The sequence below is a fragment of the Balaenoptera musculus genome, chromosome 13, assembly GCF_009873245.2.
Source record: "Balaenoptera musculus isolate JJ_BM4_2016_0621 chromosome 13, mBalMus1.pri.v3, whole genome shotgun sequence".
NCBI classification, from domain to species: domain Eukaryota; kingdom Metazoa; phylum Chordata; class Mammalia; order Artiodactyla; family Balaenopteridae; genus Balaenoptera; species Balaenoptera musculus.
Genome location: NC_045797.1, coordinates 51,987,235 through 52,001,128, shown reverse-complemented (window position 1 = coordinate 52,001,128; position 13,894 = coordinate 51,987,235). Strand labels below are relative to the sequence as shown.

The 13,894-nt window shown below is 49.0% G+C and overlaps 1 protein-coding gene across 1 annotated transcript in view; it reads left to right on the top strand.

Annotated features, from left to right (window-relative positions):
* The window catches only part of EPAS1 (endothelial PAS domain protein 1), a 56,688-nt gene that overhangs the window by 9,009 nt on the left and 33,785 nt on the right, over positions 1 to 13,894 (top strand). The window contains 1 exon segment of the mRNA XM_036872950.1: positions 6,797 to 6,987. Coding sequence (XP_036728845.1) covers positions 6,797 to 6,987 — 191 coding nt within the window.

Here is a 13,894-nt window from a genome sequence, read left to right as displayed (position 1 = left end):
CTCTGGGGGTAGGTGTAGGACCCAGGCATCAGTTTTTTGAGGCTTCTCTGATGATTGCTGTGAGCAGCCAAGATTGAGAAGCACCAGCTTTGGTTCTGCTCTAATTTATTTATTTACTTAAATTTATTTTATTTATTTATTTATTTTTGACTGTGTTGGGTCTTCGTTGCTGCGCACAGGCTTTCTCTAGTTGCGGCGAGCGGGGGCTACTCCTCGTTGCGGTGTGTGGGCTTCTCATTGTAGTGGCTTCTCTCGTTGCGGAGCACGGGCTCTAGGCACGCGGGCTTCAGTAGTTGTGGCTCGCAGGCTCTAGAGCACAGGCTCAGTAGCTGTGGCGCACGGGCTTAGTTGCTCCACGGCATGTGGGATCTTCCCAGACCAGGACTCGAATCTGCGTCCCCTGCGTTGGCAGGTGGATTCTTAACCCCTGCGCCACCAGGGAAGTCCTGTTCTTCTCTAATTTAATCCATGAAGCAATCAACCCCTAGGTGTAGGGCAGCCCCTCGTCCTGATCTCTGGGACCTGAAGCTGGCACGTTCTGTCCTTCAGGCAGCCCTCGTGCAGCAGTGGCACAGCCTCAGTGAAGGGTCACAAAAGCCCCCTCCGCATTGCATTTGACCTTCATTTCATCCATTTACAGTCTTCTGCGAATTGGCACCAGCTTAGAATTTCACCACCAGCCAATAGACTGATCCAAGGTGGCTTAATTAGCTTCAGTCTTTCTCCTTAACCTGCTGAAATCCATTCTGCTTCTAAGCCTTCGAACCTTATAGGGAACAGGTGTATTGTTTTGATACCCTGATGGCCCACAGGCATTAAGCATGAGAGCCCTAATCACGCAAAAGATCAGGAGACTATGGCTAATTAAGCAAGCGACCCCATTGGTGCAGTGGGTGACATCTTGGGGGCCGCAAGCCAGGCTGGCCAAGAGCTGATAATGGTTCCATTACTGACTTCAGTAGGGATCCCTAAGCCAGGCTTAGAGCAATAACCCCAAAGTTAAGGAGAAATTTTTAAGATAATGAAGCTCTGGGCAAAGCGGTTTTTCCCTGGTTGAGTTATAGCATGTGCATGCTGAAGCTTTAGGACCGTCAGTTTTGTCTTATCTTTTGATTGGCTGCCTGGTCCCTAAGTGGTTTTTTCCCTTAGTTGGGATCAAGTGTTTCAGAATTTGAGTTTTTAACTTGGGGAGAATACGTATAAATTTGTGTATATGAAATGTCCCCCTAAAATGAGAGAGACCGCTTGTTCTCCACCTGTAGCTTGGAGAGAGACATTCACGCAGGCTGGACCTGCAGCTTTTATGGGACACTGTGGAGTCACTTTGGATGGCACTGCACCACACGCCCAGCCTTGCGTGACACAGACTGCATCCTGCACCGATTCCCCTTCTTCCTACTCGCACTCCATTTGAGCTCGGGTATTGGTTCTTAATCCTACACCTAAGGTTCCAGGTCTTTTTCCGAGGTGAGTGGGTGCTCACCTAAGGGCAGCATCTCCCCCCCCACCCCACCATGGAGTCTTTATGTCACTGGATCTTTTCCAAATCGTCACCCTTCTCTTCTTCCTGTAGTATATACATGGACATCCAGTTGGTGGGAAGGTATCTAACACAGCCTGGTCCATGTTGAAGGTAGACAATAAATAGCAATTCCCTTGCTGCCAGGGGAAAACCTTTGATCTTGGACCCAGAAGAACTAGGTTTGAGACAATGTCTTTTAGCAAGTCACTCTACCTCTCTAAATCTCCACTTCTTCATCTATTAAATGGGGATAGGAGTTTCTATCTCTCAGGGGTCTTGTGAGACTCACATGAGATAAAGTGTAAAAAATGTGCTTTCTGCACCCCTCAAACACTGTAAGGTATCGCCACTTGTCCTTCTAGGATCAGCTGGACTCCTGCCTCACTGGGTAGCCTGCCCTGACCTTGTTTGCTGACATCAGCTTGTTTCTTATCTTAACCACCTATCGTGCTTATTGCCTGTGTTTATTTCTCTGGTTCATGGGCATGTTTCAAGTTGTTGGCTCCCCAAACAGACTGTGTACTCCTCGAGAACAAGGAACGTGCACCTCCTCCACAAGGTCCAGAACGGGGCTCAGTAAACACTTCTGGGTCCACCCGAGACAAATCAACCAGGGCCACGTTCATGTGGTGTGTTCCGTATACCACGTATTGTGCAGGAACCCCCTGTGGTCTCAGGAGGACCACCAAGAAAGACAGGAGCAGGGACTTTGTAGAAAGAGCAATTGGAATAAGAAATACATTTCTGAGTCTTTTCTGATGATCCAGAAAACTTAGATAAAATATCTTTTTACAAAAAACCAGAGAATTCTAATATGCCATGTCTAGAATTATCATTAAAAAAAAAATTCTGGTCTATTGCAGTGAATTCTAACACCCATCTAGGGAGAGAAAATAAGGCACAATTACTTTAGGAAATGAAGCCTCGTTGACCTAAGAAGGGTCAGCTGCATTACCCAACAAACTGATCAAAATCAGCCTGACCAACAAATACACCTGCAGCCCTGAGACAGCATTGACTTGGCAATGAGCAGCTGTAGGGCCAAAGTCTGACTGTGACTAATGCTCAGATTAGCCTGGCAGTGGGATCATTACTATCTGTCTTGAGGGTTTCATTGGTGGAGAGCTTTCTAGTACTTCCAACCCTTCTACCCTCATCTCGTTTGATCCTGACAAAGAAGACGCGAGATGGCTCCCATTTCAGAGATGAGGCAATCAGGGCACCGAGAATGCATTTTCTTGTTCAACATCAGATAGCTGGATAGTGTGTGGCCAGCATGTTAAAACACCAGTCCTCCTAACTTCCCGTCCCCTGATCCGTTGGCTTGAGAGGCCCAACCTGTGGTAGATGGGGTGAGGAAGTCAACTGGGTGCATCAGTTAGGCCAAGGCAGGTCTCACCTTTACACTTAGCATTAATTATTCTTGTTCTTCCATGTTGCTAATTCAATATGGCAGCATTACACATGTTTGTCTGTTCTTCCCAGAGTCAACGTTAGACAGATATCTCTGGGCTGTGTCAAGGTTAACTAGATAATCCAATTAAAGTCATGCTGGTCCCAGAGCACAACTGCAAAAACAAGGAAGCTAAAGTGGAGCTCAGACTTTTAAACCAAGAGACTGCATGAGATTCTCAACCTTTCTTTTTCTAAATGTTAAAATGTTGCTGTTTCTTTATTTCTTGCTAAAGCCACTATCTCCTACTGTTAAGCAGTAGAAAGAGTATGTATTGGCCTGAGAAGAGATGGGTTCTAGCCCTAGCTCTGCCACTAATTAGCAGAACTGCCCTAAGTAAGTAAATTAACCTGGTCGGGCCTCAGTTTCCAGATCTGTGAAATGGGGACAACAGCAGTGCCTGCCTTGCCCATCTCATATGCAGGGGGTGAGGATGGAATTAGACAGGGAGGCACCCACATGTCTCAGGACTTCTAAGTGTCTGCTCACTGACTGTACACCCTCCAAGAGCTTACGTAGGCACTTGCTTTGTAACCTTGAGAAGTTACGGATGATGTCTGAGCCTCAGTTCCCACGTGTGTAAATGTGCTCACAATACCTACCATAATTGTGTTGTTAAGAGGATTATAATGAGGTAATATACGTAAGGTTCTCGGTGCAGCACCCGACACAAAAGTGGGTGTCAATAAACATTTGTGTGGCCAAGGGAACGTAGTAGGGGCCAAATCTCAAAGGCCATTGGCAGACAGAGCACCGACTCCAGACGGCCTTTTCCTTCCCTGGCTCTTCCTCTCTGTCTGCTCTTCCACTTCAAAGAAGGGGCAATGGCAAAGGGAAGCGCTGTGCATGCAGACATTGATGTAAATGTCACATCGATGTAAATGTGCTGGTATCTCTTTCACCCAGGCGGCCTTCTCTAGAGGCCCCTAACGGCTGGTCATGCGTTCATGATGCTTCTGTTGGGGAGCACGACGGTTGTGCTGGAGAGTGGAATCCAGTGTCCTAAAGACGCTGGCTCTCATGACACGCAGGTGTGATGGGTACAGTTGTAGCATCCTGTCCCCTTCCCGCCCTCCCTTCCTGGGCCAGGATGCGTGCAAACCTCGAACAACTGCTTTCGCTCCACAATCAGAGGTCAGGATTAAAATGCAAATGAGAGGGACTAGTATACAAACTGCCACTACAGGCCGGAGCAAGAGCAGAATGATCCTAAGGGCAGGTTCTGAAGGCGTGGGGTGCAGGGACGAGAGTTCTGAGGGCTGGAAGTCAGGCACAGAGGAGGAAACGGGAGTTGGGTAAAGGAAACAGAAAAGGCAGATAGGACAAGAAAAACAATTTCACTCATTTCACAATTTTTCTGAAGGTTCTTCCTGACCATCAACAGCTGTTGGAGTTTCCTCCTGCAGTCTGAGTCTATGATGCTTGATCCATCCAAGGAGCTGGTTGTTATGTTTTTCTAAAATGAAGCATGTGGTAAAGTCAAAACAGTGCCTCTGCCCCACATCTTGGCGGTTTGAGAGGCGGCGTGTCAACATTCCGGGAATCCCAAAATACTGAATTTTCAGTCCAGATAACAGGCTGCAAAGCCAAACAAAAGGAGAAGCAGCCCCTGGTTTTGGAAGTCTCAGGAGAGAGGATAGACAGAGCAAGCTGGAGCGGGTTGGGTGAGGCCTTGAGAGCCGTGAACTGCATTGGACACCTTTTTAAAAAAAGAAAGACAAACTTGTTTATTAAACAAACAATATAGATTTTTTTTTATAGAAACATAAGAAAATACAGAGAAGCACTAAGAAAAAAATTCCTCCTAACCTCACTGACCTGACACTGTAACATTTTTGAGGCTGGGGAGGCAGGACATCATTGATGGAGAAGAGCCTGGATTCTGGGGCCCAGCTGCCCGGTGCAAAGCCCCACTTCCCCATTTACCTGCGGAGAGGCTGCAGGTGAATTACAGCAGTCTCCCCTTATCCACAGTTTCACTTTCTATGGTTTCAGTTCCCCACAGGCAACCCCAGTCTGAATATATTAAATGGAAAATTCTAGAAATAAGCAATTCATAGGTTTTAAGTCTCATGCCATTCTGAATAACATGATGAAGTGTCCCAACATCCCATTCAGGACATGAATCGTCCCTTTGTCCAGCGTATTTGTGCTGTATACACTACCTGCCCATTAGTAAAGGAAAAAACATAGTACAGGTAGGGTTCGGTAGTATCCACGGGGTCAGGCAATCCACTGGGAGGCTTGGAATGAATCCCCCGTGGATAAAGGGGGACTACTGTACTTAGTCTCTATGGACCCGTTTCCTCATCTGTAAATTAGGGGTAATAATAACAACTACTTCCAAGGGTAGTTGTGAGAATTAAAGAAGCCAGTGCAGTAGTGCTTAAGACAGTCCCTGGAACATAATAAGTACCATATACATGATAACTGTAAGAATAACAGTTATTTATTATATTTCTAGACTTTTTCCTATATAAGTGTTATGTATAATACATTTCCATGAAAATAGGATTATACTGTACTCTTTTGTAACATTTTTACTCTCATGATTATCTTTTCATGAATATATTTGTTATTGATATTAGCTAACATTGACTGCTTAGCATTGGGATAGGCCTGGCACTAAAGACTTTACAGAAGTTGAGGGCTTCCCTGGTGGCGCAGTGGTTAAGAATCCACCTGCCAATGCAGGGGGCACGGGCTTGAGCCCTGGTCTGGGAAGATCCCACATGCCGCAGCGCAACTAAACCCGTGCACAACTACTGAGCTTGCGCTCTAGAGCCCGCGAGCCACAACTACTGAGCCTGCATGCCACAACTACTGAAGCCCACGCACCTAGAGCCCGTGCTCCACCAACAAGAGAAGCCACCGCAATGAGAAGCCGCGCACCGCAACGAAGAGTAGCCCCCGCTCGCCACAACTAGAGAAAGCCCGCATGCAGCAACGAAGACCCAACACAGCCAAAAATAAATAAATGAAAAATAAATAAATTTATATTAAAAAAAAGATTTTACTGAAGTTATCATATTCAATCCTCACATTAACTCTGTGGGGCAAGTACTGTATTACCACTTTACAGATGAGAAAACTGAGGCTAATCAGGTTAACTAATATAAACGTACAGAGCTGGCGAGTGGCCCTCTGTCCTGCAAGGAGAAGGAAGATGAGGCCTGCTGGTAGCCTGTCCTGGCAGGATTAAAGAGGAATCGTGTTTGTGCTCAGTCCTTTTTAACCCTCAGCAGGTGTGCACGTCGGGACATCAGACTGACAGGTGTCTGGCTGACGGTTCTTGGGCTCTAGTGGCATTTTCGATTTTTACGGTGGAAATCACTCTCTGATACGAAATGGGATCTAAGGTCCAGTACTGGGCTTCATTGTCTCTAAGAGCATTTTATCCAGCAGCAGATCTTCATCTTGTTCTCCAGAGGCTTTGACACAGCCATCTGGGCCCTGGCCACAGCTTCCTCACCCTTCCCTCTCCGTCCCTGGGCATTCACCTCAGTCCCCAGATAGCCCTGGACCAGGTCCCAGGCATTGCCAGTGGATTGATTCAATCGGCAAGGCTTTGCTCAAACCCCACCCGTGTGAAGCCCTGTTGTGGTCTCCACGGCACGCAGGAGGGGAAGGCGGCTGAGAAGACACAAGACGCGTGAAGGCAGAGCTGACTCCCCGCGGTTCCGGTGACTGGCGTGAGCCCGCGGCAGCTCATCGGGAGGGTCTGGCTGTGCCGTGGGTGGGGAGTCCCGGGGATGTCGTGACCAGGGGTGTGATGGGATGACAGTGACGTGCTAGAGACTAACCCCTGCCTCTTGATGTAGGAGCAGCTCGGAGAGGAGGAAGGAGAAGTCCCGAGATGCTGCCAGGTGCCGGCGGAGCAAGGAGACGGAGGTCTTCTACGAGCTGGCCCACGAGCTGCCCCTGCCTCACAGCGTGAGCTCCCACCTGGACAAGGCCTCCATCATGCGGCTGGCCATCAGCTTCCTGCGTACACACAAGCTCCTGTCCTCAGGTGAGGCTGCGGCCCCTGGGCCCCTTCCCCACGTGTCCTCGCACGCAGGAGGCGCCACTGGGCCAGAGTTGGAAGGCCACTGGCACAGAGGGAAGGTCTTCCTCCCCAGGAACGCCCACTCTGCAAACCTTCCACCCATAGAAACGCCGTCATTGGCGCTTTGTTCTCTTTCGTTGAACGTCTTTCCAGCAGTGGCCTTTGCAGTGAATACAGCCATGGGCTGAAGAGCAAGGGCAGGACCAGGGGAGTGCTTGGAAGCTGAGGGGACAGAGAGGGCTGGGAGAATGAGAGCAGCTTTTGCTGGCTCCCCAGTTCCCGTGCTCTGGCTGTCAGACCCACACTCCAGTCTAGGGTGAAGGAATCCTTAGGAAGCATCTTAGTGCTTATCCGCCGGCCACTTTCTCCAAAAGCGGAGATGTGCCCATAGGGTCTTTCCCTCTTACTAGCCAGGATGCCAGGCAAAGTATTCAGTGTCTCTGCTCTTAGTTTCCTCATCTGTTAAAAGGGGTTAAAATGCTTACTGCATGGGGTGTCTTTAAGCATTAACTGAGAGAACGTCTGTAAAGCACCAGACCCAGCCACGCTACTCACACCGGGGAGCCCCTGACAGGTAATAGTCTCCCCTCAGGACCAACTAATTCTCACCTCCCCTGATAACCTCTGCAAGTCTCAAGTTCACAAAACTTTTTTTTCCCCTCAGAGTTCACCTTCTTCAAAATACCATTTCCTGTTAGTCCTGACCAGAAAGAGGTGGCCTGGGGATTCTGCCAGTGTCAGATCTGATGCGACAGTCCCCTCTAGTCTGCCAGTTTCTTAACAAAACCAGGCAGCGGGCAGTGCCCCTCCGCACCCCACCTGGCTGTGGCACTGCAGGTGGCAGCATCCAAGGTGGTGAGCGGAGGAGGGAGGGCAAGGGAAGGGTCTCTTGTGCTGGCTTTTCAGTGTTCCTGAGTGAGCCGTGTGCCTTGGAGTGCGGTTGACTCTGCCATCCTGTTATGAAGTGGCTATTCTGGGAAAGAAACCCAGAGCAGAGGGAATCCAGTGTGAGGCGGGGAGGCCAGACCGGCATGTGCTATTCTGGGCCCTGGAGCACAGGAAGGATATGGGGGGAAGACTTTCAGAAAGTAGGATGACAGCTCAGTGGGTCCAAGGGTTGGAGGGCTAACCCTGGACTGCAAATCTAAAGAGTCTCAAGAAAGAGCAGACAGGAGGGAGAGAACCCAGGGCGAAGACTTGCTCTATCAATACTTTGAAAGAAACAGTGCAAGGCAATGGCAGACTTGTCATCCTAGATGCTACAGGAAGAGGGAACTATGGGCTGACGTATAAGAAAGGCTTGGAGATGCCATCGCAGGACACGTGTGTACTTCTTTCCTTTAAAGAAGCTTGTCCTCCAGGACAGGTGAGGGCAGTGTCCGGTAGTGTTGGAATCATCTTTACATCTGCACAGAGTAGGGAGTGGAGGACTTAATGACTAGACGGAGACCCCTTCCCCACACCCAGAAGCATCTCACCTTCCGTGTTACAATACTTGGGATTCTACTCTTAGACACTGATTTCTTTGGGTTCGTCGCTGCTTCCTTCCACCACCACCACCCCTGTTCCTCCACCAGCAGGGAGCCCCGAAAGGAGTAATACATCAATCCTGGGACATCTCTCTGATTGAATTTGGACTTGTAGGATGTTTCCCCTCATTTCACAGATGATGAGAAGTGAGGCACAGCAAAGTTAAGGTTGCTCCAAGTCACACATTTAGCACCTGGAGTTCAAGTCCTTTTGAATCCATGGGAAGAGAGACATGGAGGGCAGGAGCATTCTGCAAACCTGGTCAGGCAAAGATGTCGATGAGGGCTGAGGACTGGGGGAAGGGGAGGGTTCTCCCTTGGAGGAGGAACCAAAGTTAAACAGAGTCACCAGGGGCTAGCCCTGAGCATTGGGGTCTGCAGGAGGTCCTCACACACTCAGTGACTGTTTCTACCCTTGCTCTTGGTGCACGGCCTTGGTTTCCGAGCTCTCCCATGCATAACCGTCCCCCTCAGTGGTTCAGGGTTGGCTTGGACAGGACACATATTGGAGGCTCTGAGCACATCTGCCTGCATGTGTGCTGGCGTGAACCCCTTGTGTGCCAGATATGCCCAGGGAGATAGGACCAGAGTGGCCACAGTGAGACATCAACATGTCCCCTCCCAGGGCGGTTGCAAGTATGGGAGCAAAGTGCCTGTGCTCTGGCTGGGCTTGGCCCTGGACTGACCAGAGCCCTCAGTGTGTCACTTCTGGTCCTCTCGGTCCCAGGGAAAGAAATGACAGAAAAGGATAAAAAGTGTCCACATTTGGCCATCTGGTCCAGGCGTCCTTGAAGGAGCAGTTCTCATAAAACATGCTTCACCTGGGGGAGGAGGAGATGGATGGCTTTCTGTACCTTCTCTTCCAGGCTGCTGCCACACATTCTTTAGACCAATTGTTGTTATCGTTTTTAGGAATTGTATGCGAGACAGGATCTTGTTCTTTTTAAATCACATTTTGCTTCTTCAAAACATGCAATGCAGAGAAAAGGAGTTCAGGATTTGTGGACAGTTGGACCTGCCCTGGAACCTCAGTCAGGCTGCCTTCCTTCTCTGCAGCCTTGTGAAAACCTCTTGACTACCTCTGAGCTTTACTTTCTCATCTGCACAAAGAGGATACCAGTACTTACCGTGGACATTGGATATGAAAGCCCTTTTCCTCTTGCCTGCCACATATGGGCTCTCAGTAAGTTATAACTTAAGAGATAAAACTTACTATGAACAAGCAAATTGATTTATAATAAGAGTAGTCTTCTGGAAAAAATGACGTAAATGAAAACCCAGTGTAAACCCTTACTGTCCTCTTACCACCTTCTAGCAATTTCTAGCAAAATGCAGAGTTGCCAAGCTTTCCCAAGTCAAAACAAACCACAGATCCATTATTGAAGCATTTCTAACAAAGGTGAGTGCCGATGTTGGCTCACTTTATGATAGGAAATAGCTGGTTGCATACCTCAGAGTTCAAAAGGCTAAAAAAGACCAGGTTTTGCTTTAGAAAAGTTTCTTCTTTACTTAGTAACACGTTTCCCTTTGATTTTCACAGTAGGCTGTTCTGTGTGGGAATGTTGGAGAGGAAACCTCAACGCTGAGAAATTCAGGCTGGGAGTCTGGGCGGCCGATTGAGATTTGTATCACAGGAAGCAAACTGAAACAATAGCTTTATGATATTAGCTTCCACGCTGGGCCGAGAACAGAACACACTCTGACGGGAACATCAGTGGAAATACCACTTGATTGTCTTAAATCCTCTTTCAAGAGGAGCTCCGCAAACTGTAACCAGATGAGGTTCACTCCTGCATTCGGACGGCCTTAAACACTGGTAGATGTGCAGAGTCGGCTTTTCACTATAAAATTGATTTTTGGCTTCCCCCATACTCATATGAGGTAAAATCAAATTCATTTTACATGAGAGCTAGAGGTCAATGTGCAGCAAGCTTTCTAAGACAAATGTCAGGTTTATTATTAATTCATTGGCATTTGCTTAGTGAAGACATCAGTCTTAATAAGAGATTATGATTTCCTCATCTCTAGACTACTAAGGGAAAGACATTAAAATGTGGGACAAGTGATTTTAGTTTTCTGCCGTGACCTTTTCATGCAGGAAAGAGTGAGACCAGAGGGAAAATTGTGGAGGCAGATATGGTTTCTGGTGCCCTGTTAGGTCCCCCGTTCGGACTTCTTTTCCCAGGCTTTCACCTCTACTTTTTTTTTTTTTTTTTTACTGTCTCACCCCCTTGCCCCACTCATCCTCCAAACCAAGGCCTTTTTCTGTCCTGTTTGGTGAAGAGCTGAGAGGCTGATTCATGCTAGGATGTTAATGGCTGAGAGCAGCTAATCGTACAATCTCTTCTAGAGATGCTTTGTTCAGATCATTTCCTTAACTTAAACCAAAAAAGTCTGGTCAATCAGCAGGGGTGTACTGACCCCAGCCCAGCGCGACATCTTATGAAGGGTAACACAGAGAGGGTGAGATAGGATAGTAAGTTATGCACAGAATAAAGAAATGAATTTCTAATGGTGGACTTTCAAAGCCCTTTGGGAGGCCTGCAAGGTCAGATAAAACACAGTGCCTTCTGCCAAAGATGTGAGGGTAGCCCAGGCCTACTACCAGGCAATGGTGGAGTTTAAAGGTGGGGCTAATGACCCAGCAAGTGATTCAAAAATAATTTCCTCATGGCTTGACTGGGTCTGCTTTTGCAGTCAGCACACCCAGGGCCGGGTGTAGTTGTGTGTCTGTGGGCCAGAGGGAAGAATTGGTGTAAAAGGAAAGCCCTTTCGTTGATAACTACCCAGGGACACATCTGCACAGCACATCTGCACCAGGAGGATCACATCAGGGTGGTTCGAAGACCAGTCAAAACACTCCTGGAACTTCTCAGACTAGGAATAGAGGTAAAATAACCCTGGTGGAATAAAAATGCACCCTGACCAGCAGCCCTGGGACGATCTGGTCCCAGAGGCCCGGTCAGGAGCGTTTGCCCTGCCACCCTGCCCGCTCACCCCAGACGCCCAGCTCCTGCTGCCCCTCGGGTCCCGTCCCCCCTCCACCCCCCGCGTGGTGCTGCCTGAAGGAAATGCGCGGTGCTCCGGAAAAAGTGCTCCGAAACCTCAGCCCGCGCATATCCTGGCTGTGGGGAGTCATCAAAGCCTGTTTACCGGGGCTATTTTTAGCATTAAAGAACCTTGTTGTGCTCCTGGGCCCAGCATGCTGCATCTCTGCAGAGTGCCTCTGATCTGCATGACCCACCTCTCTTCTTTGGGGTCAGACCCTGAAGGGTCCTGGGAAGCAAGTAACTGAGACCTGGAGCCCAAGGCAATTTAAAGACCCTGCTGAGGGTTTATGGAGCACCTACTGTGGGTCCCTCTTTATTCGGCACCAAGGGTTTCTTCTGGATTGTTGTGCAGCCTTACGGCGGTTTATCTTTCTCTTCCCCACCAGTCTGTAGATTCCTTGAGGGAAAGGATGCTCTTACACCTGACTTTCCCTAGGACAGGACTGAGCATCTAGTAAGCGTCACCTGTTGACAGATGACCTGACTGATTTCCTGCTTCGTGCCCAGCATGGGGCAGACATGTAGCAGGAGCGCAATATCTACGTAGTGAGTGAGGGAATTTTCTGTGTGCTTAGCACTGAGTCAGAGATTAATGATCCAATCAGAAGATATGCTCCCGAGAAAGAGCAGGGGAAAAGGTAGAGCCGTCTTCAGCCGGATGATGTGCCTGAGCCCCTGGCCCCTCCGGTGAAGGGCTGCATCTGGCCCCGCAGTTTCCACCCTCAGCTCCAAGCTGACAGCACGCTGGCCAGGTTCCGTCCGAAGCCCCCAGGAGGATAGGCAGGTGCTGCGAGAGCACAGCCTTCCACAGAGGAAAGAGGCCTTGCTGTCCCAGGGTTCCTGGGGGCCGGCCTGCTGGCTTCCTGGCCCCCCAGCCGTTGTGACTTCAGTTCCAAGCTGTTCTGTTTCCATTCGTGGGCCCTGTGCACCCCTCTCCCTCCCTCCTGGAGGCCAGCTGGCCAGCTGCTACAGCCAATTTCGCCACCTCCTGGAAGCAAGTGTACTGGGCACGGATGGAAACCAGTTTGGCTGTGGCGGAACTGTTAAAAAACAGGAAATTTTAAGCAGAACTATTTCCTCTGGGCCTAGTTAACCCAAATAGGGTTGTCTTGGGATTACTCCAGATTTTGAAGTTAGTGTTGCCACTGAGATCAAAGACATTATAGAGAAGAAAATCTCAATAGGCCAGAAATCACAGGGCTGGCCTCTGCTGCCTGGAGAAGGTGCTCACCTCTCTGGTGTGATTTTTAACAGTGCTGAAAACCTCTCCTCACCCATCCCCCAAATAGGTCACCACCTGCCAAACTTGGTTGATTTTCCCGGCATTAGGGTCACTCGTAGGACCTTGAGTTAAGGCAATGATTCTCCACCTGTGGTCTTAGGGCCACCAGCATCCACATCACGTGAGAACTTGTTAGAAAAGCACATTCTCAGCCCCCAACCTGAGACCTACTGACTCAGGAACTCTGGGCAGGGGGCACATCCAGGGTGGGCTCCATGACTCTGTGTGACCTGTGTGGTCCTGCACAGAAGGGCCCTGGTATGGTTTAATGTTTCAACAAGAGGCCCCACAGTCTTACTTTGCACTGGGCTTGGACATCCTTGTTTTAGCAAGTTTTCTTGGTGGTTCTGGTGCACGCTCCAATTTGAAAGCACTGAGTCAAGTCATGGTCTCTCCTGAAGCCCTTGTTTAAATATAGGTGTTAACCCAGAGCGCGAACATTGGCCGAGGCACCACCCACACCTGGAACTTTGGTTCACTATCATCAGTTCAGCTAACCAGTTAATTGGCAGGCACCCAAAGCAGGGATCAAGTGTGGGTATGTGTGTGGTAAAAAGGCCATTCCCAGACTGTCTCCCCTCCCATAGGCTAGCCACCTGAATCAGGTTATGAAGAGGAAAGAATGTCCCTCATTTCATTCTACCATTTTAGCAAAACAGAGGGAAGTCACTAGGCTACTACTCTGTACAGCCCAACTCTTGGCTCTAAAGGCTGGCCTGTCCCTGGGCAGCATCAGTGACCTCGGCACATTCACTGATCCTGTGTCCTGAAGGTGGATGGTCCACAGTGGTGCCACTGAGGCCCCTTGGTAGGAACATCTCCTAGTTTGGATTTGTTCTTCTTGAGGAATAACAGCATATGGCCCAGAGCTTAAATTTAGGAGCTCAAGGGGAAACAGAAAAGAGAACCAAATAAATCCAGTGCCCTTGCAGAAAGGCCCTTGAACCTCATTTCACAGCATCCATGTGTCCCTTGCCAAGTAGCCCATAAATGCATTGCATTTTACATTC